Here is a 27,802-nt window from a genome sequence, read left to right on the forward strand (position 1 = left end):
AGTGATGGCGAACCTTTTGAGCTCGGCGTGTCAGCATTTTGAAAAACCCTAACTTAACTCTGGTGCCGTGCCACATATAGAAATTTTTTGATATTTGCAACCATAGTAAAACAAAGATTTATATTTTTGATATTTATTTTATATATTTAAATGCCATTTAACAAAGAAAAATCAACCAAAAAAATGAGTTCGCGTGTCACCTCTGACAAGCGTGTCATAGGTTCGCCATCACTGGTCTAGAGTCATCAGTATAATTATTCTACTTTTTCTGCAGAGTTAGAATTTAAAGACAGTTTCCTGCAGGACAATACTGTTTATGTAAGGAAATGACTACACCCCATCAACACCCCATAGTCTACGATATGCTAATGAGTCCACACACATCTAAGTAGAATTGGAAGGTGCAGGTGCTGTCAGTGAAAGTGTGATTATAAGGTTTGCTCTGGCTTCACACGTTAGTTACCTTTATGACCCTCCCTGGCACAGGTTTTTCACCGTCACGATAACTTGGAGTGCCTTGGTGCCATTCTAAAGTGACACTTTTTAAAAAATAAATAACAGAAAAATGTAATCAGCTCAGAGAAAAGCAGGGCAATATTTTCATTTTTCTCCTTTAGATTTCCATCAGGTTACATTTTTATCAAGTTGAGGGACCTTGATGATACTTTCTAATATCTAATCACATGCGTGCTTTAGTCACAAAATGACCTCCCTGCTGATATCCTTTTATAGAAACACAATTATAGTAGTAAATGTTTATTGATGGAATTTTTACATTTATTAAGCACTTACTAAATGCAGATCACTGTACCAATCTCTTCAACATACATTCTCTCTCTTATTCCTTATAATAACCACATGGGGAGGGAACTACTTTCTATCTCCATTTTAGAGATGAGAAAGCTGAGCTCAGAGAAGTTTAAGCAAATCATCTACAATACACAGCTAATAAACGACACCTTAAAACCCAAGCTAGAGTGCTTCTCTATTGAAAACTGTCCAAAATCGTTGCAAAGCTTATTGGGTTTTGTAAGTTTTATGGTACGATGGGCCATTATGCTGTTCAATGCCCCTTAACAGAGAGATTGATGAGACATAGTCTATTTCGAGATTTGCCTTAAGAAAAGCAAGTCCTTTTGAATGATACACTTTCCCTTATTACAGAACGAAAGCTGTGCATTTAGCTGTTTATCTATTTGCCTCTGCTTCCCAGGAGCCCGGGCTGTTATTCTCAGCTGGAGTAGTGACTCATCTTGCGAGCAAACAACAGAGCTCTTCTTATTTTGCCCTAAAACATCTTACTGTGGACTTTTTATATAAGCCACTCTGAGGCTTCAGACAAAAACAAAACTAAAAACAAAGCTTGTTTTAAATCATGAAGGCAATGTGTTAGTAAAACAGAATTACATTTTAACTGTAATATTTTCTTTGGTCAGGAAAACTCAACCGGATGAGGTAATGAAAAAAAAATAACAAGTGTGTCTTTTATTATAGGTTTTAACATATATAATCTCGTGTGATACAGTGACTCCATGAGATACATAAGACAGGTATTATTTATATCTGCATCTAGCAGATAATAAAATAAGTGATCAGAGAAAATAACTTCATCTAAAGTCAAGTGACAAAACAATAATCTGAAGACAGTTCTTCAGACTCTATTAAACCATACTTCTAATGCTTAGTGGTTACATTTCATTATTTGTGAAAAAATAAACATAAATTCAATGACAGTGATTTCTTAGATTGCTTATAAAAATAGAACATATTATGATTACTTTTTTGCATTCACTTCACTAGAGATTCAAATGTTCCAATATGACACAGCCATTTTAATATATATATATATATATATATATATATATATATATATAATATACACACACAGACATGTACAGCACTTCAAATTAAATATATATTGCTCAAATGTTGATGAAATTCTACAAACGGTAACAGTATGATAGCATGCATCCTTGTAAACATTTGTCTGTCCTTTCTGCATTCCTTCTTCACTCCTGGGGACTCACCAGCCCTGCAGCCCTCACACTCTAGCCAGTGTGGTCTGAGTGGGTTACTGCACACCAGCATATGGGATGAGAACCCTGACTGCCTTAAGTCAATAACATATTAAGTCCCAACCCGGGGAAGTACACACAACCTGAGCCAGTCAGGTTGGACCTTCCAGGACAGTGGACTTCTCTCTTCTGTATCCTGGCTAGTACGGTGCGTGAAGAGGGGACACTGCAGCAGTCTTTGCTAACACCAAGGAGGGGAGCCTGAGAAGAGCTGACACAGCAAAGCTTGCCAAGTGACATGGCAGAGAGTGCTGCTGATGACTCCACCGGAGTCCTGACTGCAGCCGTGCTTAATGCAAAATCTACCTTGACAGTTCAATTAAGGAGGCCAATAAATTACAAATATAAATGATCTCTTTAAGCCAGCATGAGTTGGGTTATTCACAACATAGCCCTAAACAAAATATCTAATAAGTCCATTAGAATCCTTAGGGATACGTCACATTACCAGATTAAGTACAATATGGGTAAAACTAGAAATTCAAAATGGTATACTCAAGTCTGCCATTTGAGCAATATAAGCAGAAGACCAATTCATGAGGGGGCTGTGTGTGTGTGTGTGTGTGTGTGTGTGTGTGTGTACATGCATGAAGTACAGGTAAGGGTGAGGAAAGAAGAGGACTGAGGAAATTGAGAAAGGTTTAGAAAAACTGCCAGGAGAAAAGGGACAAGGAGCTGACTATAGATGCAAAAAAAGGATTAGGGTTGAGGGCTCAGCTGAGATGGAAGTGCACAACTTTAAAATGAAGCCCATTTGCTCATTTAAAATATTTGGAAGCAATGCAACACACACACAAACACACACACACACACAAACACACACACACACACATTGTGCAGACATGTGGGACCCATGCAGGATATTTTAAACCACCCCCAGCAATTCCAAAGTTTGTGTGAACCTCTGGTAGAGAAGCGGCCGCTCCATTAGGAGGAGCTTGCACACTCTTCAGATAGCTGCAAATCATTCTCCTTAATTTTACGTAAATGTAGTGTAACTGGCAATGGAAAGATGCATTCAATCAGAAATACAGAAATCCTGTGGAACCACTGCTTATCCACACGAGCCTTTTAATTTCCCGTGTGTGCATGGGGTATAGAAGATGCTTCAGAGATACGTATCCAAGAGCACCTGTATAAAGGGCCAGACCTTAAACAATATCACGTTCACTCCTTAAATTAACTTTTATTGAACATCTCTGCGTCAGTCCTCAGAGCTACAGACCTGCCCCTGCTACAGACCTGCCCCTGTCCTTACCTACACAATCCCTGTCCTTCAAACATCCAGTCATCCAGGGGGGCAGAAAGGCAAGGAGGCTGGGGAGGGTGGGGAGTGCAGGAAGACAGGGATGGCTTCCCCGAGGGAGTGGCTGCCTCTCAGGTCTGAAGAGGAAAGATGAAACAAGTGAATGAAATAACAGAGGCTTCCAGAAACAGGAAACAGCCTGTACACAGACACGGAGCACAGAGAGCGTGCAGCATGTGGGAAAGGCATCTCCTTCGGTAAGCTGGAGTACAAGGTAAAAGAAAGGAGCTCCTACCATAAAGGGCCTTATCTGCCCTGCTGGGGCTTTCTTCAGTGGGTACCTGAGGGTGGTGGAAGTATTTTATGCAGGGGATTCACACACTCTGAATTGCATTTTATAATTATCCCCCTCAGAGCATGAGAGAATGACTTGGGGGTTGGGAGGACAGTGAAAATGGAAATAGGAAAACCAGCTGGTGACAGAGGAAGAAACCCAGGAGAGAACTGCCAAAGGCCTGCATAAGGCAAGTGTGAAGGAGACAACGAGTCACCTCCAGAGGAGTCAGGAGCAGACTGAGAAATACTTGACCATCAAAAGCAGTGGGAAAAGGGAGGGAGGAGTCCAGGATGACGTTCTGATTTGCAGCTGGAAGGGTCCTCAATGTCCTCAGTGCAGAGCCTCTGTGTTGGGGAGGGGGTGGAGCAGACAGGGAGGACGAGTTTCATACCGCCCAAAAGTTAATGCCTGGGAGCGTGTTGCATGTATGTGCTGGATGCACAGGAGCACCTGTGGGCCCTGAGGAACAGAACACTATTGTGAATGGGGAACAGCAACAACAAAGAGACCCAATGAGGAGAATCCTAGAGGGAGAGACCAGCGAGGGGGCCAGAAAGCTTGGTAGAGAGTAATATACTAACATGCATGCATTACTATTAACTTATTACCCATTATTATAAAATTATATACTTGAATATCTTACAAACCTTGAGGAGAGTTTTAAATACATGCCTGTTACATATTCAAAGTTTATTATGAATACTTAATTTGAAAAAGATTTTTCATCCATGAGTTAAGACCATTTGTCTTTATTTAGAAATGAGTACATTTGCAAATTATAACTGAAGTGAAGACTGGTGAATGTTTAAACCTATCAAAGTACAAGAGGGATCACTAATCAGACCTGAAGTGGTAGCAGCTGCCGATCCTCTGGGGCACGGGTGTAGTGATAGCCTGGCAGCATTCTAACCTGTTGTTCTCTAGCCTCACTGCAGACTGCGAGAGTACTTCCGTAGGCCATATTAGGTTTGCCACTATTTTCGTAGCAAACTTTCAGTGTTGACCTTAAGTCCTTCGTATCAGTAAGAGGTGAGTGACTGTAAAGTCAGATAAACGCATGGGCAACAGGTAGCTACATGAACTCAAAGACCAAATTATTCGATTTTTGTGGTTATTTCGAACAACTGAATGGCTACACTCAAAAAAGAAACATAAATTAAAACTATAAGAAGATCCCTTTTCTCTACCAGGAAAGGATTTGAAAGGCAGGGAGGTGTGGGGAACAGCACTGTTTTACACGCCGATGGGAGGGGGCATCAGAGCATCCGGCCTAGTGGGCATCTGGCACTTCCGATCATGACTTAAAATGCACGCACCGTAATCCAGCCATTCTACTTTGAGAAATGTATCCTACGGTTAACATTTATGCAGGCACAAAATGGCATGTCTGTGAGATTATACACTGCAGCTCTGCCTGTAAGATCAAAGGTCAGAAGCCACCCAAAGATCCAACAGGAAGAGTCTAGTTAAATAAAGATGGCAAACATCTGCTATGGAACATACACATCTGTTTAAAACAAACAGAACAAGGTGGTTCTTTAGGTCCAGATTCATAGTATCTCCAAAATACGCCATAAAGTGAAAAAGAAACAGAAGAGTTTGTAGTATGTGAACATTTGAATTAAAAAGCATAAATCTATATAAAAACACACATGTAGGTATGTGTGTGTGTATGAAAAAAATAACTCTTGAGGTATATACAAACCAGAACGAGGGCTTGCCTCTCAAAAGAGGAGCAGGGTCTGTAAGGGAGGGTTAGGATGGAGTCTGTCTTAGAATACGGCATGAAGTGCAGGCATTACCCATTTTATAATTAAAACCCCAAAACAAACTTAGTACACCTCCCATAGGTGTGGTCATTACACTGGAACATTGCAACTATGAAATGACATGGACATGGACAGAGCCCAAACTGGGAATTGAAGTACTGCATTTCAACCCTGCATTTGCTGTGGGATAATGTGCAAGTTCTTTAGTTAGGGTATGCAGTTCAAAAGAAAAGTAAAACACACTTCATATATACAACACATTAAATCCCAGGCCATAATTGAGGTTTTTTTTCACTAGAGGGGGAAAAACACACAAATAAGATAGGATTCCCTCCTAAAGACATTCACAGTGTCACAGGGTGGAGTGAATATGTCAATAATAAATATATAACAGCAAAATAATTGCAGTATTTGTTGCCATCTTGCCCTACTGCCTCCTGAATTATATGGTGTCTTATCCCAGTAATTGTGCCTCTCCCCTAGGAAAAATCACATGCTTCCTGAATGGACCTGAATTCTGAGAGCAAAAGTCAAGTCATAGACATACGCTTGCCATTTGGTAGCAGAGAACAATTCTCTGTGTGCATCAGAAGGTGAAATTAAACTGGGTCTTAGAGGATGACAGTTGGGATGGGGAGAGCGGTAAGTTACGTGAGCTCTGAGGGCCTTCCCAGCTCTATGGTTTAAGACTCGGAGAGGGAATGGACGAACCCAGTGTGAGCTTTATATCACTGTCTCCAAAGGAGGGGAAGCAGAAACAAAAGGTACCAGGTAGAAGACCCTAAGAATTAAACCCACAGGCAGAAACATAATGGAGTGTATAAAGCAAGAACATCTAAGAAATTGTGCAGAGAAATGCAAAAGGAAGTGGAATAGTAATAAATACGAATACAAAGAATGGAAGATCATCCATCTGGTGGGAAGATAATCAGCTGGTGTTGAGACAAACTGAAAAAGCAATAGAAAGTAAGTGCCCGTGTGGGAGGGAGGGCCAAGCCAAACAACCTCCACTACATCAACTTAAATGTTGCTTTAAGTTAAATTAGAAAACGAGTGTTCATAAGAAGTAAAAAGTGAGAAAAGACAAACAAGCAGCTTTAAAACGATCCCCGCCCAAAAAAGTCTACACTGAATTAGAGGGATTTCTGGTTTATGCATAGCAGCTGTATTATTATACTTTACAGTAATTAAAAGTGAAAGTCTCCTTTCTTACCCATGTGTTCCATATAATAATTGTATTAAATTAAAAAAAAAACTTGAGTTTTTAAAACTCCTTTATTTTCATTTGACACATGTGGATTTAAAATACCTCTGGAATTCTGAAAGGCACCCAAAGGTAGAGTGTTAAATAATGGAAAATATTAACAACCATAAAAAGAAGCTGGTAACTTATTTTCTTCCCAGATGCTAAAACTCTCTCGTTTTCCAATTTCAAGGGAAGAGTGTTAATGCGCACATTTAAAAAGCACAATAGATGCTAACTGGAATCACGTCTTCTTAATCTTGCACAAAAACCCTAGAGAGAATGAATTATTGGCCCATGGAAATACTTTCATTTCACTATTCTTTGTCAGGAGAATTGTGGAAATTGTGCAAGTCAGAGTCTGTATGGAAGGCTGGTAATCATGTGAGATGACAGGGAGACTGGGGCTTTTCAGCTGCCTTCATAATGTGCTGAGGAAGACACAGGCCAGGCCTGGGAGCCCGTCTTCAGTCTGCATCAGCCCACACTCCACCAATCACAGGACTCCCGACAGCCTTACAACTGGAGCCCAGAGCTGGAGAAGAGAAACGGCAGTAATAGCTTCCTCATTCCTAATGGATGCCTCCATTATGTGCTTTAAGCACCACCAGCACGACTGTTCTCAGCGCATCTCAATAAAAATAACTTCAGCTACACACAAGTCATGAATTATATTTTATGATAATGTGCTGCCGAGAAACAAAGTGTATTTTTCAGGGGGAACATAAAAATTCTTCTTCCTTGAAGATAAGGTATGGGCACTTTTTAATTTAACTGCTTGGTGCCTTCCAAGCAACTCTCCTGACAGACTCCCCAGGTGAAAATGCTATCATCAGATTTTAGAGAACCAAAGTCAAATGAGTAAATTGTTTCATCTTTTCAAGTGAAATAGGAAATGTCTGAAGAACTACATCTGACAGGTGTCAGCCTTGGACGGGAGGCCAGGCACATTATATCAGGATGGAGGGAGGCCTAGGAACCAACTGTCTCAGGTCCTTCACATTAAACACAGCAGAAGATTTAAGATAATTTTTTATTTCTCTCCATTTTGGCTGTTTTCCTTTTCATCTTTCTGTCTCAATGCAACCAAGTGAAATATGTAGTGGACATATAACTAGGGTTGCCAGATGATAACAAGACATCGGTTACACATGGATTTCAGATAAATGAATAAATTTTTAGTATAAATATGTCACACATGTTGTAGTGATCATATATTAAAACAAAATATTATTTACCTGAAATTCAAACTGAACTGGGTGTCCTGTATTTTTCTTTGCTCACTAACATATCAAGTGGATTGTATTCCAGGCAAATCTGTTGTCCCAATGGGGATGGGAAGGGTTGGTCCGTGGTAGTGTACATAAGTGGGGAGACACAGGAAATGGGCATGAGTATGGTGATACATTTCAACTGGGTGCAAAGACTTATGACAGAGGATGAGCAGGGGGAGGCATTCGCCTAGGGGAGGTGGTGCCTACATGTTCTCTGGTCTTGGTTCCATGCAGGTCCTCTGCTCTCTCTGCTGGGTTCTTCCTCATCCCAGGGAATTTCGTAGCGGCAGTGTTATCACCAGTAACAGTAGGAACCGAGACATTTTTAGATTTGATTAATACTTTGAAAATACAGTAACTGCCATGTCTATGTAGATTTTCTTTGACTATTTTTAAATCAGTGCTTTTATACTAAACTAGAGGCCCGGTACATGAAATTCATGCGGCGGGGGGGTCCCCTCAGCCCAGCCTGCAATGACGCCAGTGTCCCTCGCCCTGGCCTCCAGCCCGAGGCCCCTCCCCTCCCCTCCCTCTGCGCGGCCAGGGCGTGGACACTGGGCTCGCATTGCTGGGGCGCTGCTGCCAGTGTCCCGCATCGGCCACTATGGTGCCGCAATCTTTATGGTGGAGTGACAGTTAATTTACATTACTCTTTTATTAGATAGGGTGTTTGCAAAGGATTTGATCATGAGCTTTGCTTTCCCCTATTCCTAATATTCCTGGGAGTGCCTGGGTGGGGAGGAGGAGGGGAGAGAAAATGCTACTAGATAGGACATTCTTAAATAATCACCTGGCAAACGTTCTGTCTTCTGTCATGACCCCACCTGCCCATAAAGAGAAGTTCCAGATGCTCCCTGGTGTCCTGTTGAATGGAACAGGGCGGCCTTCTCCCTGTTTCTAGCCTGCCTGATGTTACTTTCTCATTTCTAGGTATCGTGACTTCGGCTGGTTCTCTCCTCAACCTTTCTCTGTGCTTTAGGTTTTAGGTTCTGACTCACCCTATTCCTCTGGCGTGAGCACGCCCTGTTGTGTTGGTAAAAAGGAGTCCAATCCTTTGGCTGGAACCATGGTGCCACCAACACACCCCACTCCCACCCCACTGAGGGGCTGGGGAGGAAAGCCAGTTAGACTGGGCTCTGTTAGAAGCCCAGTGCCCGGCCGTGCCTGATCTTCATTCATTAGTCTCTGATGATAGTAGCCTTGATGTCCAGCTTAAATCAATCGAGTTTCCTTTGCCCCAGGCTGGTGGTGAATGAAGCAAGTGGGAGAAGAATGGGGGTGAGGGGGGACATTTTTAGGATAAGCTTAGCTGCTTAATTATCTGCTTTACAGGGAGGTCATTCAATGAATCCTCAGTGCTCTTCCCCTATTGCTGTCCTCTGTCTCTCCTTATTCCCTTTCACATACTGTTTCTATTTCTACCAAATGTTCGCCTATTTAGAATGAGAGTTGAGGTTAGACAGGAGAGGCAGGGTAAGAAGGCCACTTCAGCCCTGAGCCTGAGGTGTGTTGGTCAGTCCTCCTTTGGTTAGAGCATCTTACGCTGCGGGTATTTAGTTCCATGTGGCACAGAAGTTGTGGGCATAGGCTCTGGAGTTACACATCTCTATAACTTGTCAGGTGTGTGACCTTGAGCAGTTACTTAATCTCTCCATGTCTCAGTTTCATTATCTGTAAAATGGGAGATAATAAGAGTACTCGTCTTACAGGTTGGTATAAAGCTTAATCAGTCACGTGTGCATGTAAAGCTTTGGGGATGGTGCCAGTTACACGGTGTGCTTTAAACAGTTGAAGAGTAACAACAACAATAACAATAATAATAATCCAGTTGGATTCAATTCTCCTTGTCAATCCTCAGGGTAACTGGCAGAGCCAAATTCTGGCATCTATGGGTCTCCGGATATCTCATTTTAACAACACTAAAATCTCTGCCATTTACACATCCTTCCAATACCACCCATCCCTGCAGTTATAGTAACAAAATAAATTAAAGTAACATGTAAAAATGTTTAATTTTTAGAACAATGTCACGGTGGAAGGAAAAGAGAAAAAGATAAATATAATATCAAAGTTAGGCTCACAAAACATGATCTGCTACTGAACTTGAATCACAAGCTGAGGAGTGTTAAAAACTGAGGACAAAGCTTTGGGTCAGGTTGGCAGAGGCCAGGAAGCACAAGGTGGTTACAGATCTTGCCTGGGGAGCTGAGTCTGCACCTTCTGTGACAACTGCAAGGTCACCTTGAGAAACAAGGTGCTCTAACAAATGAAAGCAAAGTTTTTGCACCGAGAGCTCCTTTATTTAGTTCGTCCTTTATTTTGAGGCTGAGTTATCCATTTGGCTTTAGAGCGGAGTTGATGGCGACAATAAATGGGTTTAGTATTCACTAAAGTGCTCACTTCCCCAAGCATGGTTTTAGTATGACATGTGAAAATGTAACAGGAAGGGAACTCAATCAATTAGACATTTATCCAATCGTTCCCGATATTTAGCAACATCCCTAAAATTACTTTTTAAACATTTTTTCGTCTTTGCCAAAGATGGGGAATAGAGTTAAGTGCACAAATGGCTTTGGACAATCTGCTGCCGAGGACTGTTTTAAGCATGGCGTAAACATGCCAAATCAATAACTGGTTTCTTTATCTGCATGTGCCATGAAAATCTGGCTATCATAGAGTGCCGGATCCATTAAAAACTGAATTTGCTATTTCCAGACAGCAGATAGCTCAAAGCTCAACAGGGCCAGCAGGCAACAATCCAAATTCCCATCTCCCTCTCTAGAACAACTCAAAGCACTCTGTTGCTACATTATGTTATTCAAAGCCCAGGAGATAATGAAGGCTTGACAATGCTGGGCTGCCTCAGGATTGAGTCAAATGGCCATTATTCTTCAAACATAAAGAGCTGGGTAAAGTGACTTTTATCTTAAATCGCCAGACAAATCTGATTAATGGAGAAATGTAAATCAATACATGGTTTCCAAAATAAAACTGTTCTTTTCCCTTTAGGTATGATATATGTATTTATGAAACAATGTCACAGAGACTATTAGTCTCTTAGAAAAGAAAGGACAGTGGTAGAAACCAAGACTTCCCCACCCCCTAGACTTTTGAAATAGATTTTTGCTATATATGCTTCTGTCCAAACAAAGCTGCAGAGAAGGTTCTGCTTTTTTGTTGTTTTTTTTTTTTTTTTACTCTATATCACTGTATACTAGTGGATATGAATTCCCAGACATGTTTGTATTAATAACAGTTCTTAAGGTAGTCTTAAATGTGTAGATTATGGAAATACATATGAATTTTTTGTATGTTTAATGTTGCAATTGAAATGCATATACTGTTGCCTTAACTTACTATTATTCCATTCCAGTTATGCCTAGAATAATCTATTTTTTAAAAAATATGTTTTTATTGATTTTAGCAAGAGAGAAAAGGAGAAGGAAAGAGAGAGAGAGAAATATCTATGTGAGAGAGAAACATCGATTGGCTGCCTCCCACATACAACCATACTAGGGATCGAGCTAACAACCTGGTCATGTGTCTAGATGGAGAGTCGAACTGGCCACCGTTCAGTGCACAGGATGATGCTCAACCAACAGAGCCACACCAGCCAGGGAAATGCTTAGAGTAATCTTAAAGATAAAAATACTTTATAGTAATTCTCAAAAACATCAATATCTTTACAGTATCTAATTATATAATGAACTAGAGGCCCAGTGCACAAAAAATTCATGCACTCGGGAGGAGTCCCTCAGCCCAGCCTGCGCCCACTCCCAGTCCGGGACCCCTCAGGGGATGTCTGCCTGTGGCAGTCGGACATCCCTCTCGCAGTCTGGGAGCCCTCACTCCTTACTGCCCGCCTGCTTGCTGCTCCTTAGCGCTGCCCTGGAGGCGGGAGAGGCTCCTGCTACTGCCACTGCACTCACCAGACATGAGCCTGGCTTCTGGCTGAGCAGCGCTCCCTCTATGGGAACGCACTGACCACCAGGGGGCACCTCCGCATTGAGCGTCTGCCCCTGGTGATCAGTGCGCTTCATAGCGACTGGTCATTCTGCCGTTTGGTCAATTTGCATATTAGACTTTTATTATATAGGATAATATAGTAGAATATTGATTTTACTCTCCTCATCTTTTATGCTCAGACACACTTTTTGTCCTTTACCCAACTACCAACACATGTTCAACCACTCTTTCACTATTTCTTGCTTATTAAACCACTCTCCATAGTAATACTTCATTTATCCAGCTGTTCCTAAGAGAATTTTCAAGATAAACTTTATTCTTAAAATATTGATGTTTGTAAAAGTAGGTTATACACATCTCTACTATTTTAAAATAAAACATCTGTTTCTTGATGCAATTTAGGCCAATTATTTTACCCTGGAACTACTAAAATGTATAGGGATATTTGGGTATCTGGGTCCAAATTAAGTGGTTGTGGGCAGCTGCACTTCTAGAGTTCCTCTGTTAATGACTTACAGTTTTTATGGCCTTGGCCTTGCCTTCATTTAGCATGCTGCCACTTCTTAATGGGGCTCTGACTTCTTGAAGCAATAACCACTCTCTTTTTAACTGCTGCTAGGGTTGACTGTGGTTTGGGAAACCAGGCATCTTTGTTTGTTAGGACTGTTTTTGTAAAAAAGTGGACTGTTTGTAGATGGGGGACTAAAGAAGTAATGAAGTGGGGAAGGAGAATTAAATAATAATTTTGCCAGGCTGGGCCCAGGCTAGCTTATCCGAAGGTTCTGAGCTGAGATTACTGCATAAAAGACCCCGGTTGAGTAAAGTACTCATGTTCCTTTTCTATCTTACTCATCGGCTAACTAATCAAGTGTCTTCATACCTAGCTGTTTGTTTGTTTTTTTGACACATATGAATTTGTTTACAGTTCAACTGATATATGTCTATGCATGTAGAAAGTTTATTAAAATGAGACTAGTCACCAAAAGAAAAAGAAAAGCTTACTTCACCAATACAGGAGCTGTATAATAATGTTACTTCTCATGTGTGTCCACTGATATATATCTTTAAGAGTAGAAAATTATTAAAATAACAATAGTCACTAAAAGAAAATAAGAAGCCCTCTTCACACAGTACAGAAACTATAACAGTGACAACCTGTTAAGGACTCACTCACCTTTAATAGTCTAGGACCGTGGTTGGCAAACTGCGGCTCCCGAGCCACATGCGGCTCTTTGGCCCCTTGAGTGTGGCTCTTCCTAAGCCTTGGGAGTACCCTAATTAAGTTAATAACAATGTACCTACTTATATAGTTTAAGTTTAAAAAATTTGGCTCTCAAAAGAAATTTCAATCGTTGTACTGTTGATATTTGGCTCTGTTGACTAATGAGTTTGCCGACCACTGGTCTAGGATATGTGCATTCATACAGGTTAACTGTGTTTAGGATCTTAGTCAACTGTGCACATGTTAAGAACCACTGTAAACCCAAACAGAATTTTGGAACTTTTCCTTTCCAAGCATTTTCATATTTTATAATAGCTTTCTACATGAGCAGATTATTAACACCTGTGTTTGGCTAATAAATCTAGATTTACCCCTAAACACATAATTCTGATAAAATCTAACAAGAAAGAAAAGAAGAAAGGAAGGAAATAAGAAAGAAACATCTTTTATATGCATAGTAATATTTTCTTTAAGCCAAAGTCAGAAAGCACTCGCTAATTCACATAGCTTCCATAAAATTGTTCTAATTATACCCTACTCTACTTACCTCTGACTTATCCAAAGAAAAACTCAACTCCAAGCTGGCTTTCTGTGACCTCGAAGGCCTGTGACCCTGAACCTTTCCTGGTAGTCAGTATGATGTGTTTCCAGAAATTACAAGCTATGTTTATTCTGATTCTTAAAATAACATAAGAAATACATGAACAAAATACCATCAGATTACCTGCTTTTTTGAATTCCCTTTACCAATGTTACCATTTATTAGGACAGATAAATAGGAATTAGCTTTGGTGAAAGCCTTTCTACATTGTCTACATTATAAGAACTCCTGAAAAATATATATATTTTTAAATAGACACAGAATCAGAGATTATAGTCCGGAATGAAATTCTTCCAGTCTACAGGAAAATTTGTCTTGGAGTATAAAAAAATGAATCAGGTATTTCCCTTGAGGCTCATTCTGAGTGCACATTTTGTTCTAAGCTTTGTTTGCTTTTTGCAACAGCATTTTAAGAGAAAACCAACTGACCATTTACAACCCAAACAATGGCTTTAGAGCAGCACCATTAAGGACCGCACCTGGCCAGACTCAAACAACACGTCTGTTTAACCTGGTGACTTTCCTGTGTCTGGGGTCAGGCAGGAGCAATCTTGGTTGGGGGGAAGGAAAGAAGAGCAAATATAACTGACTGACTGAGAACAAAACAGTTGCACCAACTATACTTTGTAATTACAACTGTTTCAACAGTTGTTAGTAGGCAAGGCTGTCATTTAAGTGACCCACTATAATTTGGGACAAAGCCCCCGGAAATTATGGCACTTCAGAACAGGAGTGCATTTCTGAGTTTACTGAGCATAACACGCCCACTGAAATGCGGAGTAGTCCTTCTTTGGTATACATTTACATCAAGGGAAACATTAGTAATAAAAGGAATTTAGCTAGAGAGGAAAAGAATATCATAACATTCACGTTTGGGAGCAGGCCATAGTTTATTTTACTTTTGCATCTTTTTCATTATGCACTATTTCAATCATATAGAAAATATACAGGGAATAGAACCATTAGCCCACAAACCCATCATTCAGTTTCAATAATCAACATTTGGCCAATCTTATTTTACTCTACCCTACCCACTCCCCTCCTTGAATTCTTTTTGAAAACAAATCCAACACAGCCTATATTTTATTTTATAAAAGCTTTAATTTACGATTTATGTACATATTTAACCTAAAGATCACTCCACAAATTATATTAAGCATGGCATGTTTTAACCAACTTTAACTACCCCTTTACGTATTTTACACTAAAACCTATCTGCCTAGAAAACTAACTTGTTTGAATATAATTGGTTAATTAAAATGATAAAGTAACTTGAATCATAACCCTCTATTATTTTATTTATGGGGGGTGGGGGGGGGAGAAAGAAACATTCTGAGGTTGAGAAAATAGTGCATGTCATGCAGTCCCTGTGATTTTCATCTTTGTGGACACTGATCAACAAGAGACAAGGTTAAAAGTGATACAGCTGGACTTGTCTGGATGGAGCTTAGAAAAATGGGAGGAGGCTACTGAGGGGCAGGAGAGCTGCCTAGCAGGAAACTTTTCCCTTTTCCTTCACCACACAGACAGAATAAATCAGAATGCCAATAGGCCAAACCTTGGAAGCTTCAAAAATCACTCATAGGCAGTCCAGTTACTTATAATAATTTATTACAGATCTTAAAGCAAAGATCAAAAGGAACTCCATCTAGCATTTATATTCAATTCCTCGTTGCCTGATGACTAATTTGTAGAGGAATGAAGTCTTCACAAGGGAAGCCAAAATAATCTGAGGTGACTTTGATACAATGCCACAAAGGATATGAAGAGGAAGCCGGTAGAAGCTGCAAATGGCCAAGTTCCATTAAGAGTTCTAATAAAAGAATAATGGAATTTCCCTTAACTGTGAATTAAAAAATGTTAGAAGTGGGCAAAATTTAGACAAGTCAGGCAAAACATTTGTCACAGCCTTTTGTTGTTAAATGTTAACTTTAGCCACTGTTGCATTTATGTTCATTACATGGCTTCATCTAAAAAAATGCAACTTTCCCATCAGAAATCTGGCCAATCACATTCCTTTTGCATCCGTATATTACTTATCAGCCTGCACCTTCCACCTGCATTGTCAGATACTATGTGCTCTCTCAACCTCTTTCAAACAAATGGCCATATCCTGCAAACTGATTGATTTAACTTCAAAAAAGCAACTTGAAATGATATAATTTTTAGTCATGTATATAGCTATGGTCACGTGGAGGAGCATAAACATCTCTTTTAAAAATTTTTGGTGCTTAAGTCAAATTGGTCACGATAGAAACACTAGAAGCTATTGAAATCCTTTCAACTTCTATGAACAACTGGCATGATTTTCCCCTCCTGAATTCAGACATCTTCATATTCTGAGCTGAGGAAAGTAGTTTTCACACTACTTATTTTGGCTAGTTAAAAAATCCCCACCACATGTCTCCCTGTAAATTCATAGATAAAGATTTAAGTTTATATTAGCAATTCGACTGTGAAAATTTTTTGTTTGCTTCTGAAGTCACCCCAAATTAACAGATTTACTGGAATCTTACGTGATAAAGAAGTTTTACACAACTCTCAGAAATCTCACAATGTATTTCCCTATGAAGATGTGATATTGAGCATTTTCTTTAAAAACAGTCATACGTGTGTTTTTTAAAAAAGAGTCTGTATCTTTTACAAATATAGTGAAATACTTATAAGTAAAAAGATGTCTGGGAATTCTTCAAATACAGGCAGTGGAGAGCTGGGGTTTTAAAGAATCAGAGCTGGCCATGGGCACATAAAGCTGTGGGATGGATGCGTAGGGGTCCCTACACAATTTGGTCTTCTGTGTAGCAAAACTATTGGCAGTGGATATTTCACATATAATGCTATGCACTGTTTTTCGTTAGGGTTTTTATTCGGAAAATAGATTTCCATCAGGAGCAATGGAGAACCAAGAATTGGCAGTTAATATTTCAACTACCTGTACCAATCCAAAAGCCAAGTCCATCACGACATTGTTTGGTAAGAAAAGAAAAAAAACAACCAAACAAAAAAACACCCCAAAACCTATCTTTGCAGTCTTTGAGATTTCAGTGACAATATGTAACTAGATTTTAATGTGAATAAAATACAATTATTTTAGTTCAAAATACACATTTTCTGGTTTCTTTTAAAGACATAGAGTTGGAAATTAAGATAGAAATAGAAATGGAACTGGTAAGTATACTTTAAAATCACTACATACCAGGGGACATTGTGCCATACATTCAGAAAGACTTCTCTACCACCCAATACACTAATCACATGCATCTCTTACCTTATGATCATACGGACTGTAAGAGTGAAATACCCGAGAAAGATCTTTTGTTCTTTGCTTTTTCTGTGGAAGAAAACACAGACATCTGAGTTGATAGGTGGCAAAACATACATGTGCATATGTACCTATATGTATATCTACCTCTCTGCATTTATTTCTCTGTCTCTCTATCTGCATTAAGATAATGTGTATTGAGATATTCTTCCTTGTGCAAGGTGAGGGGCTCCAGTGTAAACATGGGACATGTGGATGAAATTAGAAACCAAAGCCACTTGATGGTTATGTGGGTCATTGTCACAGGCCAGCCAGGCCACTTCTTAGAAGGTTGCATAATTACAACATTAAGCATCAAAAACTCTATTTATAGACACATAACTTAGAGACTAAGATGAAAAAAAAGGAAAGAAACCTCTGAATTTCACTGTAATATCAATTGCTGTTACTCTAAATTGGGTACTTCATTGTCTATTTAAACAATATACCTCCTTCAGGCCCCAGGTCACAGCTTGGGTCTGTCACTGTTACCTAGTTCAGGTGCCTTGCATGGTTTTCTCATTAATTTAACAAATATTTATTGAGTGCCTGAAATTGGAACTTTTTTCTTGCAATTCATTTCAATTTTTAAATATAATGATGAGCTTTGCACAAATATCTGCCAGACTGAGAATGAAAGTTTTTGTTTTCTGTTAATCCTCACCCAAGGATATATAATTTTCCTACTGATTTTTAAAAAGACTGGAAAAGATGGAGGTGGGGGGGGGGGAGAGAGAGAGAGAGAGAGAGAGAGATGAAAGAGACACATGGATGAGTTGCCTACTGCACATGCCCCGACCCGGGCTGGGATTGGGCCTGCAACCCAGGTACATACCCTTCACCAGGAATCCTTGGGCCAACGCTCTAACCACTGAACAACTGGCCAGGGCATGAGAGTGGAAGGTTGTTTTTTTTAAAAATATATTTCATTGTTTTTTTACAGAGAGGAAGGGAAAGGTATAGAGAGAAACATCAATCAGCTGCCTCCTGCACACCCCCTATTGTGGATGTGCCCGCAACCAAGGTACATGCCCTTGACTGGAATCGAACCTAGGACCCTTCAGTCCGCAGGCCTACGCTCTACCCACTGAGAAAACCAGTTAGGGTGAGTGGAAGATATTTAAAGGGAAACTATGAAAATCCAGTTGCAGAATCAAACAGTATGCATGTTTATTACATTAATAGATACAGCCATACTGCTCCCTTCCCCAAAACACTGTACTTTGCCTTCTCACCCAGAGTGAGTGGAAATTACAGCTTAAGTTGGAAATTCTTAATTTCTTTTTTCCATTTAAAGGTTGTAACATTTCTAAATTTATAGAACAGATAAAACATTTTTAAAACAAATATTGAACATCTCCACAGGTGCCTATTATAGAATTTATTTCTTGTACATCATAGAGTTAGAAACTACCACATACTAACATTCCGTCACGAGATTGACCAGTTTGCCCTTAATTCTATCCCTGTGTTGCTTTTGGTTCTACTTTGTTGATTTTAATCCCACTACCAGGTAAATGAGTTCTATCTTCACTTGCCTGGAACCCATTTCCTAGGAAAGTATTTCCTTCCTTTAAATTCCAGTGTCTACCTGAGCGTGTCTGTGATCCCTCCCCAGTGCCAGGGAACTAAGGAGATCTCCTAGGTTCCACAGGATCTGCTGCAACCACTTGGCTAAGTATTCAAGTCTGCTATTAATTAAGACCTTGTATCAGAGTCATTTGTACACACTCACAGTTTTCCCATAGATTAGTTTCCCTATTTCAGAACTGTCTTTGGAGCCACAACTCCCCTTGGCAGTCTGTCAAATCACTTGGCCTTGTTTCCACATTCTGAGACCCACTGAGAGTTATCCTCCCCGCCGCTCAGCCAGAATTCCCACCTCCTCTGGTCTATCTCTCAGGTGTGCTTCTGACCATCAAACTCTAAAGTAATTTAACAGTCCTTTTCCCCAGACAGCAGAGATGGATCTCTAACTGATCGGAAACAGTCCTTTGGCTCTAGGAGCTCTGGAATCTGTTCTGAACAGGTCACTTGCCACCAAAGTTTTCATTAGTTTATAATTTTCCCTTTCATTCCCATACACCCACTTAGTTGGTATAACAGTTCTTGGCTTATATTTTAATCAGAAGAAAAATGATGGATACTAACACTTCCTTTGGTAAGAAACTTAATTAAAACATGGGGAATTTTTTTTTTTCAGAAAGGAAATTATGCTAGAGAAGATAAACTAGGGAGCAAAGCAGTCTTAAACTTAGGAGGTGTCCCCAGGTCTGTTCAGTCCCAGAGATGGTTGAGCTACCAGCTTGAGTTGGCAATGGGTATGGAACATTCGAAGTTTGTTTTGTGTGCCTTTGTTTGTGGGTTTTGAATCTATTTAGATAGCTAAAGATGCATTTTATTATAAGCTACCTCAAATTATTTTGGGAAGGAAATGGGGTATAAATGATAAATAAACACACTATTCAGATTAGCCCCCAAAGAAGCCAGAGAGGAAAGAATGTTCTTTTTTCTGACAACAATATATTATATACAAATACAGTGAAGTCTTGGCTCTGACTATTGAAGGCTGTATGTATTAGTCCAGCTTACTGAAAATTACTGCTCTTTTTCCTGTGATGTTAGAGTCATATAGCCCAGTGGCATATCTTCTGGGATCCAGAAGAGGGGTTGACAAATGATGGACCATGGGCCAATCCAGCCCACCACCTGTTTCTGTAAATATAGTCTTATTGATACATAGCCACAGACATTTAGTTATGTATTATCTATGAACTAGAGGCCTGGTGCATGAATTCATGCACCAGCGGGGTCCCTCGGCCTGACCTGCGGGATCAGGCCAAAATCGCCTCTCCGACATCTTCCGAGGGTTCCCGGATTGCAAGAGGGCGCAGGCCAGGCTGAAGGACCCACCGGTGCACGATCGGGGCCAGGGAAGGATGCAGAAGGTTGGCCAGTGGGAAGAGACCATGGGAGGGCTCCAGGGCATGTCCGGCCTGTCTCGCTCAGTCCTGATTGGCTGGACCCCAGCAGCAAGCTAACCTACTGGTTGGAGCATCTGCCCCCTGGTGGTCAGTGCACGTCATAGCAACTGGTCAACCGGTCGACTGTCTGCCCCCTGGTGGTCAGTGCACGTCATAGTGAGCAGTTGAGCGGCCTTAGCATATCATTAGCATATTACTCTTTGATTGGTTGAATGGACGAACAGACGACGGGACACTTAGCATATTAGGCTTTTATTATATAGGATGCTTTCATTCTACCACAGCAGAATTGAGTGGTTACAACAGAGATTGTATGACTCATAAATGCTAAAGTATTTACTATTTAGCCCCTTACAGGAAAAGTTAGCCATCCCTGATCTTGAATGTCTATCTTTGACCATGTCTATGTCTGCTGGTAAGCTCCCCAAACCAAATGAACAACCAATTATCCAGTAAAATTCCTTGTTCTTTTTAATTGCTTAATGAAGACAGTTCAAGAAAGAATCAAAACCTATATCCTGACACATCAAGATGAACAACCAGCAAAATAACCATTAGCTGTCTTGTTTTCAGGATTTTACCTTCTGAGCATTCTATGTTCAGACAGAAAACATAAGTTGGCTGGTGTCTACAGCATGCTGAAATAGACAGGGAACTTTAAGAGCCCTCTGTATTCACATTTTAACTGCTGATGACAGATACTCTGAAAGGAGACCCTTTACTAAGTTCTAGCACTAAAGCCATGTAGAGGGTTTCATGTACAAATAACTATAGAGTGTGACCATTATTGCCAGTGAGCCAGTTTCTCATATGAAGACAATGTTAAGTTTACTATGCTACAAAATAGGCTTGTTGAGCCTTGCTAGTTTTAACTGAAACCAAAAGCTGAGCCAAAAACAGAATAATTAGGTATTTTCCTATTGCATCATAGAGTGTGTCTAAATTACCTCCCACTTTTTAGCCTGTTAAAACAAACAGCTCAGTCATGCAACCACCTGTTAATTCTCCAAGTGTTTAAAAAGTAAACATGTTAAACAAGTTGTGTGATGAACCTGTAACGAGGGTGGCCAAAGTACAGTGAGTACATCAGACATCCCTCCCAGAGCTGTCTGAGGCACCTTCAAGTCACCTTGATCATCAATCCCCAGGCCACAGAGATGAGAACTTTTATTAAAAAAGTAACTACATGCCAAGTCCTGAAGTCACGTGGGTTGCAGTTTGGTTTAACAGAGGAGGCAGTATGCAAATTTGGTGAAACTTCTAGATTTCTGACAAGCTAACCCTCTGCAGATCTCCATCCTACAAGTACTTCCTCAATTGCTTTTGTACTTCACTCTTCAAGGACAGAGCACACGGCTGACCCCTTTTATACCCATGCTTATACTCCTTTTCAGACAAACCGAAACAAAACTAAAGGCCCCAATCAATGGAGCAGTTCTAATAGTTCAGGGTTCCAGACAATGTAATCATTTTACTTTTAATCAAAGGTATGCATATCTCAGATCTGAAAAAGGCTCTGCATGTGATGAGAATAGACATTTTGAAGATGAGGTTATACCATCAATTAAATTGTAACAATATCCTCCAATTTAACTTCTCCTGGTTCCCCAAACTAATTCAATGCTTTCTGTGCTCATTCTCTACTTGTAGATTAAAGCTTTCTCAAATAAAATAGTATTGTAAGGCAAAACAATAACACTATGGACTTCATTTCTACATATGGATTTTCAAAAAGTGATAAAACCTACATATGAGCTTTCAGAGAGTTTGATATGCTTACACTATATTATTATAATAAAATATAAAGGTTTCAGCAAGCCTTCATCATACTTGGTGGTAAGCAGCCAAAATAGCAGGATTGAGTTTCATTGTACTAACTTCCAGTTTTCTGCTGCACATGCCAGGGGCATGGAAGTCACCATTCTGTCCCAACAACAAGTGACAAACTAAACAGCCTGAAAAGCAACAGCTCTTCCTGGATCCAGGAGAGAGGGGCAGGCACAGGGAAAACTGCAGGCCCAGCACTGGAGACTAACAGGTGAATGCAGGGAATGCAGCTGACCGGAGCAGAGATACAGGATGAAGCTGCCGCCGGAACCAGTGTTCAGGTGGGAAAACCTGAACTGCAGTTAAGGGAATGCTGGAGCTCAGTGCAGACAGCTCAGGAAGTGAAGAACTCCAGGAGAACCCAGTTGTTGGGGAGGGGAGGGAGAAAGGGGCACAATATTGTGAAATTTATCTGCAGGAGCTCAACCAGGTTCCCATAGTAAATATTAAAGAAAAATTCCTGGGCTTCCTTCTGGCAGAGGGAGGGGGAAAAGGAAGCATTTTGAAATATACCAGAGTCCTCTGTTCTTCTTAACAAGGCCTGCCCTCAGGTGTATAATAATCAGAACAGAACTGACCTGGGGAAGGGAAATCCTGAACTGCAGCCCAACCAACCCCCCTGTCCCAGCTAAGGCTGGGGGAGGGAAAACCTGAGGCGCACTTGCTAAGATCACAGTCCAGAGGCACAGACTCTTTAAAGAACTGAGATCTAGTCACAGGAATAGAGAGAAGGCTTCCTCTCCCCTCCCCTCACCACCACATTGCTCACCTCACCACCACATTGCTCAAAACTAATTTATAGCAGCTCCTTTTAACCAGAATATCATGTCTGGCTATCAAGAAAAATTACAAGGTATAACAAAAGGCAAAAAACACAATTTGAAGAGACAGGGCAAGTATCAGAACCAGGCATGGCAGAGATGTTGGAATTATCTGACTGGAAATTTAAAACAATTATGATTAATATGCTAAGGGCTCTAATGGATAAAGCAGACAACAGGCAGGAACAGATGGGCAGTGTAAGCACAGAGATGGAAATCCTAAGAAAGACCCTCCCTGCCCCTCTCCCCGAAAGCTATAGCTAAAAAAAAACCTAACAGACATGATAAATGCCTTTATGGGCTTATTTGTAAAAGCCAGAAAACCTTCAGAGGTAACTGAAGTAACTACTAAGGATGTGAGCTGATACTCAGGTAGGTCTGAGTTTGCTTGTGGTGTCTTCTATTATACTTCCTGCAGGGGCAGGCTCCAGGTGTCAGGGGACAGGCATCGCTTGCCCCGTTAAGTTCTGTTTAGAGGGAACATATTATACCGTAGCTTACTGAAGAGTTCAGTTTTTGATAAAAGCCAAAATAAAAGAACTGAGTATGTAGACAGATTATGCATCTATATAAAACTGTAAGAAAGTAGCTTGGGTACAGGCACACAGAGACAGGGAGGAAAGGTGGGAGCTTTGTTGAATCAAAGAAATGATTAAATGATTAGTGCACATGATGCAAAATATATGACAGTTTCATCAAAATGATCAAATTTGTGTTTCAGAAAGAGCTTCCTACTGGTATTAGAGACGACGCGTGGAAACAAGGCTAGAGGCCGAAGATGGTGTGAGAGGATGTTGCAGCGGTTCAGAAAAAATAAAAACACACCACATTAAGCTCGGGGCAAGGAAGGCAGGTGGGATGGGTGAGAGAAGCAGCTGGGAGGTAGGATGGACAGCACTTGGTGACCAACTGGACAGGCACACAGGGAGGGAAGAGCAGAGGAAGGCACCACGATTTCTGGCTGAGATTTCAGAGGGGAGAAAAGTACCCTGTGCTGATGGAAGGAACCTAAAGAAATCAGATTTGAGGACTGGTCTGAGGAGGGGAAGTCAGTTTTGAATATAATAAGTGTGAGGTGGCTGCTGTGAAACATTTGGAGAGAGAATGAGAAGGAAGGTAGAGAGAAGGGGAGGAATGGTGCTAGAAGAGAGACGTGGATCTATTTGTATAATTAAAAGCAGGAGCGGGGATATGATCACCCAGGAGGCATATACAGTGAATGAGATAAGAAGAAGAGAAGACAGAGGTTAAAATCCAAGCAAATAGCAGCTCTCTGACCTTGGGCCAGGTGTCTGCTCAGGTATCTTCACAGGTAAAATGAGGCCGTTGGATTAGGCCAGTAGTGCTCAGCTCTGGTTGCAGGTTAGAATCAGTAGGGCGTCTTTAAAATATACCAGTCCTAGTCCCCAGTGGCACTGATTTAACGGGCAAGTCCATTATTTAAATGCTCTTGTGTTTTCCGACATGAGGCTGAGTGGCCGAGAGGATTCCTAAGTTCTCTTCCCATGTCAACCTTTATTGTTCTGGATGGGAACCCACGCCTTTTAGCTCCTGCCATCCTAGATTCTGAATTCTATCAGGCATTTTCCTTCTCAATCTCTGCTTTATGTGTGAAGCTTTGCCTTATTTCCTAACCTCTTCCTCTGCTCAAAAATGGACTCTGAGCAGGAATTCCTCTGGGGCACCCGGAGGCATTGGCTGAAGAGAACGGCTGCTGTTATCTATGTAGCTCCCTACTTGGTGAGTGCTTCTGAAAAATAAATGGAAAGCTAATTTAATAAGCCTGCACCTTTATTTTGTTATCAATGTCTAAAACATCAGAAGCTTAATTAAAAGCACTTGACATTATCGGCACTCAATCACAACCCTGCTCGTATAGTGTGAATATTTGGGTTGTGTCCCTGCGGTGATAATGATTCAACATCACCGAGAGAAGGAAGAACAGGTCCCTGGAATTAAAACAAACTTCAAGATTTAGAAATCAATTTAAAAAGTCAATGATGTGAAATATGTTTGGTGATCAAATAACCAAAACTACTTGGGAAAACAGACAAACCCTTCAAAATTTCATCTGCTTTTGCGTTGTAAGGCACATGTACCATGTACTTTCACGTTCTCTGGGAAAGAACTGAGGATGGTAGACAAAATTTTGGAAAGTCTGCTCTAACTCTACACATTTTTAGACCTCTTCCTTTCTAGTAAGATCTGCGAGATAACTGAAACGACCACACTGCTGACTTGGATTGTGGTCTTGAATCTCCTTTTCCCCTCCAGTTACAGCAAACTCAAGGAGAGTTAGCAGGCTCTTTATTTTCTCAAATCTGCACTGGATGGGGGTGAGGTGGGGGGTGGTGAGGGGGGTATAAAAGCATTTCTTAGAGGACATTAAAACAGCAGAATTCTAAGAGTGGAAGTTAGAAAACAGATAAAGTGAATCTGTTCTCCCAACTATAATGGTTTTCACATAAAATAAAGAAGGCAAAGTGGAAATGTACCACTTGTTCTCAAACACGGCGGACATCAGTGGAAAACACTTCTTTGCAGCCTTATGGTTTCTAGAATCACCGTAGTGGCACTGAAGGTGTACAGTCAGCCTCTCATTTTCACAGTGGGGGTGGCAGGTCCCTAACCAGGCAACATAAGCTGCAAGGAAATGCAAAAAGGAAATTCTGCCTGCATTCATTCAGGGACAGCCCATAAGGACAATGTAGGCAGCCTATCTTCCTATATCAAACTCCCCTTGTTGTCTTAAAGAGAGCATTTGTTTGCAAGGAAAGGTCATTTTCTGGCGACAAAGGCAAGGCTGCCACAAGAAAGGAAGGAGACTTAACTACTTGGTAGCAACAGATGTTGCTAAAATGAATAGCCTTCACAAGAAGTTAGAAAAGAAGCAGCCTTTCAATATAAAACAGAACCCTGCAAAGTGAAAAGACAAAGTCCACGGTACCGAGTACTAGATGTGCACAATGGTTCATCCCAAGTTCCTTTGTGTGACAACTTTGGGGTGCTCGGAAGTCGCACACAAGAACAAGAGTTGCTATAAATATCAAGTCAGTATCACTTATTTTTCACTCTGCCCTTATAACGGGCCACAAAAGAGAGTTAGCACTACTTCTCATCTGGATTATGGTAGTAATATTTTTTTTTCCCTGAACTACCTGGGTTCAATTTTTACCCTCTACAGTAAGAGCTGGCAAAATTGACCTGTGGGCCAATTACAGCTGGCCACCTCTTTTTTTGTATATTCTGTTATTTGTGTTTTACATTTTTAAATGGCTGGGGGCGGGGGGAACCAAACCAAAAGAACAAGATTTACTGGTGACATGTGAAAATGACATGAAATTCAACTTCTGTAAAGTTTACTGGAATATAGCCATGCTCATTGCTTCATGCATTGTCTGCGGTTGCTTTTGTGCCACTGTGGCCGAGCTGAATGACTGCAACAGGAACAGCATGGCCTGTGAAGCCAGAAGTATGGACTATCTGGCCCTTTACAGCACGAGTTTTCCAGCCCCTGCTCTAAACCTTTGGTGTGCAACTCTGGCTGCACATTGAAATCGCCTTGTGATTTAAATAATAGTCATGTCTGGGTTCCACTGACATCGATTCTAATTTAATTGATCTGTGCTGCAGCCTCAGATTTGAAATTCTTAAAAATCTTTGCAGGTGATGCTAAAGTGAAGCGAGGGTTTAGAACAGGGGTGGGCAAACTTTTTGACTCGAGGGCCACAATGGGTTCTTAAACTGGACCGGAGGGCGGAACAAAAGCATGGATGGAGTGTTTGTGTGAACTAATATAAATTCAAAGTAAACATCATTACATAAAAGGGTACGGTCTTATTTTTTTTTTTTTTTAGTTTTATTCATTTCAAACGGGCCGAATTTGGCCCGCGGGCCGTAGTTTGCCCACGGCTGGTTTAGAAGCATTGTTTAACCCAGCCTCTGTGCTGAGGCCAGAGTGGGGTTTCTAGTGCGTGGTCATCCAATGTCATGCTCCTCTTTTAAAGCCTTCAAGGGTTCCCTAATACTCAGAGGATCAAATTTTAGGTACTGCATTAGGGCTTGGCCACATTTCCCCACTAACACCAAAGGCAACGTCTTGTTCCTAGCAGATCCTGTGTTTTCTTGAGGCCACATCTTGCCAATGCTATCTCCTTTGCCTGGAACGCCTTCCCAACCATCTTCAAGTATTAAATTCATTCTGAAGAGCCCGGTCAGAGATCACCTCTTTCACGATGGATCCCCCAAACAGAAAGAACTTGTTGACTGTGTATTTACACAGAACTCTACTGTTTTCACAGTGTGCCAACCCCTCTTTGAGGTCAGAAACCACATCCTGGTCATCTGGGTGGCACCTCCTCCCTCCACAACACTGTATTACAGTGCCTTGCAAATGGGAGCTGTTCAAGAAATGCTGACATCCCTGGATCCCTCAACATTTTGGTTTTACCTTCATCAAACCTTCTGATCCTTCAAACTATCCACCAAGTCACCTTTCCCTCCAAACTCTCAGTTTATGACACACTTCAACTCTAGTAACCTCCATTTCCCTATTTCTGTCCTTCCTTCTCCCTACAGGCTCTTGTTATCCACCCTATGTTAATCCAGTCCTGTGCCCTGAGGCATTTGGACACCTTCTGTGCACTGAGGCCATCTCAGCATTCCTTGGTCACTCCTCCCTTATTAGTCAGCTGGTGTTCTGATTCCTCCTATGTTTTTCTGTCCCTGTCTTCTAAAATTCATTCTCCAAGCTCTAAAACTTAGTTATTAATTGAATGACACATTCATTCATTTGATGCAATTACTGCCCATCATGCTGCAGGGACCATGCTCTGCCCTGGTGAGATGGAAAGCAGGTCACTGGACTCAACAGACCTTACAGTCAATCTGGTGCCAAGAATAAATTACTGTACGGGTGGGCAAAATTAGGTTTACAGTTGTGAGTATGGGACACAGAGTTTATTCTTGTATTATTATTAATTACTAGAGGCTGGATGCACAAAATTTGTGCACGGGTAGGGTCCCTAGGCCTGGCAGGCGATCAGGACTGATCTATGGGGCGACCGGCGGGGCAATTGGGGGCCCTCCACTGGCACCTGCCTTGGCTGGCTTGGGGCCTGTGAGCTGGGGGAAGCT

At 41.0% G+C, this 27,802-nt stretch overlaps 1 protein-coding gene across 4 annotated transcripts in view; it reads right to left on the reverse strand.

Moving 5' to 3' along the window:
• Positions 1–27,802, reverse strand: part of CDKAL1 (CDK5 regulatory subunit associated protein 1 like 1) — a 628,254-nt gene that overhangs the window by 109,319 nt on the left and 491,133 nt on the right. For all 4 annotated transcript variants that reach the window (XM_006093745.3, XM_006093747.3, XM_023758088.1 and 1 more), the window contains one exon: positions 17,002–17,064. In XM_006093745.3, coding sequence (XP_006093807.1) covers positions 17,002–17,064 — 63 coding nt within the window. The remainder of the gene's footprint in view (positions 1–17,001; positions 17,065–27,802) is intronic.

This window comes from Myotis lucifugus, unplaced genomic scaffold (assembly GCF_000147115.1).
Source record: "Myotis lucifugus unplaced genomic scaffold, Myoluc2.0 scaffold_122, whole genome shotgun sequence".
Taxonomy (NCBI): domain Eukaryota; kingdom Metazoa; phylum Chordata; class Mammalia; order Chiroptera; family Vespertilionidae; genus Myotis; species Myotis lucifugus.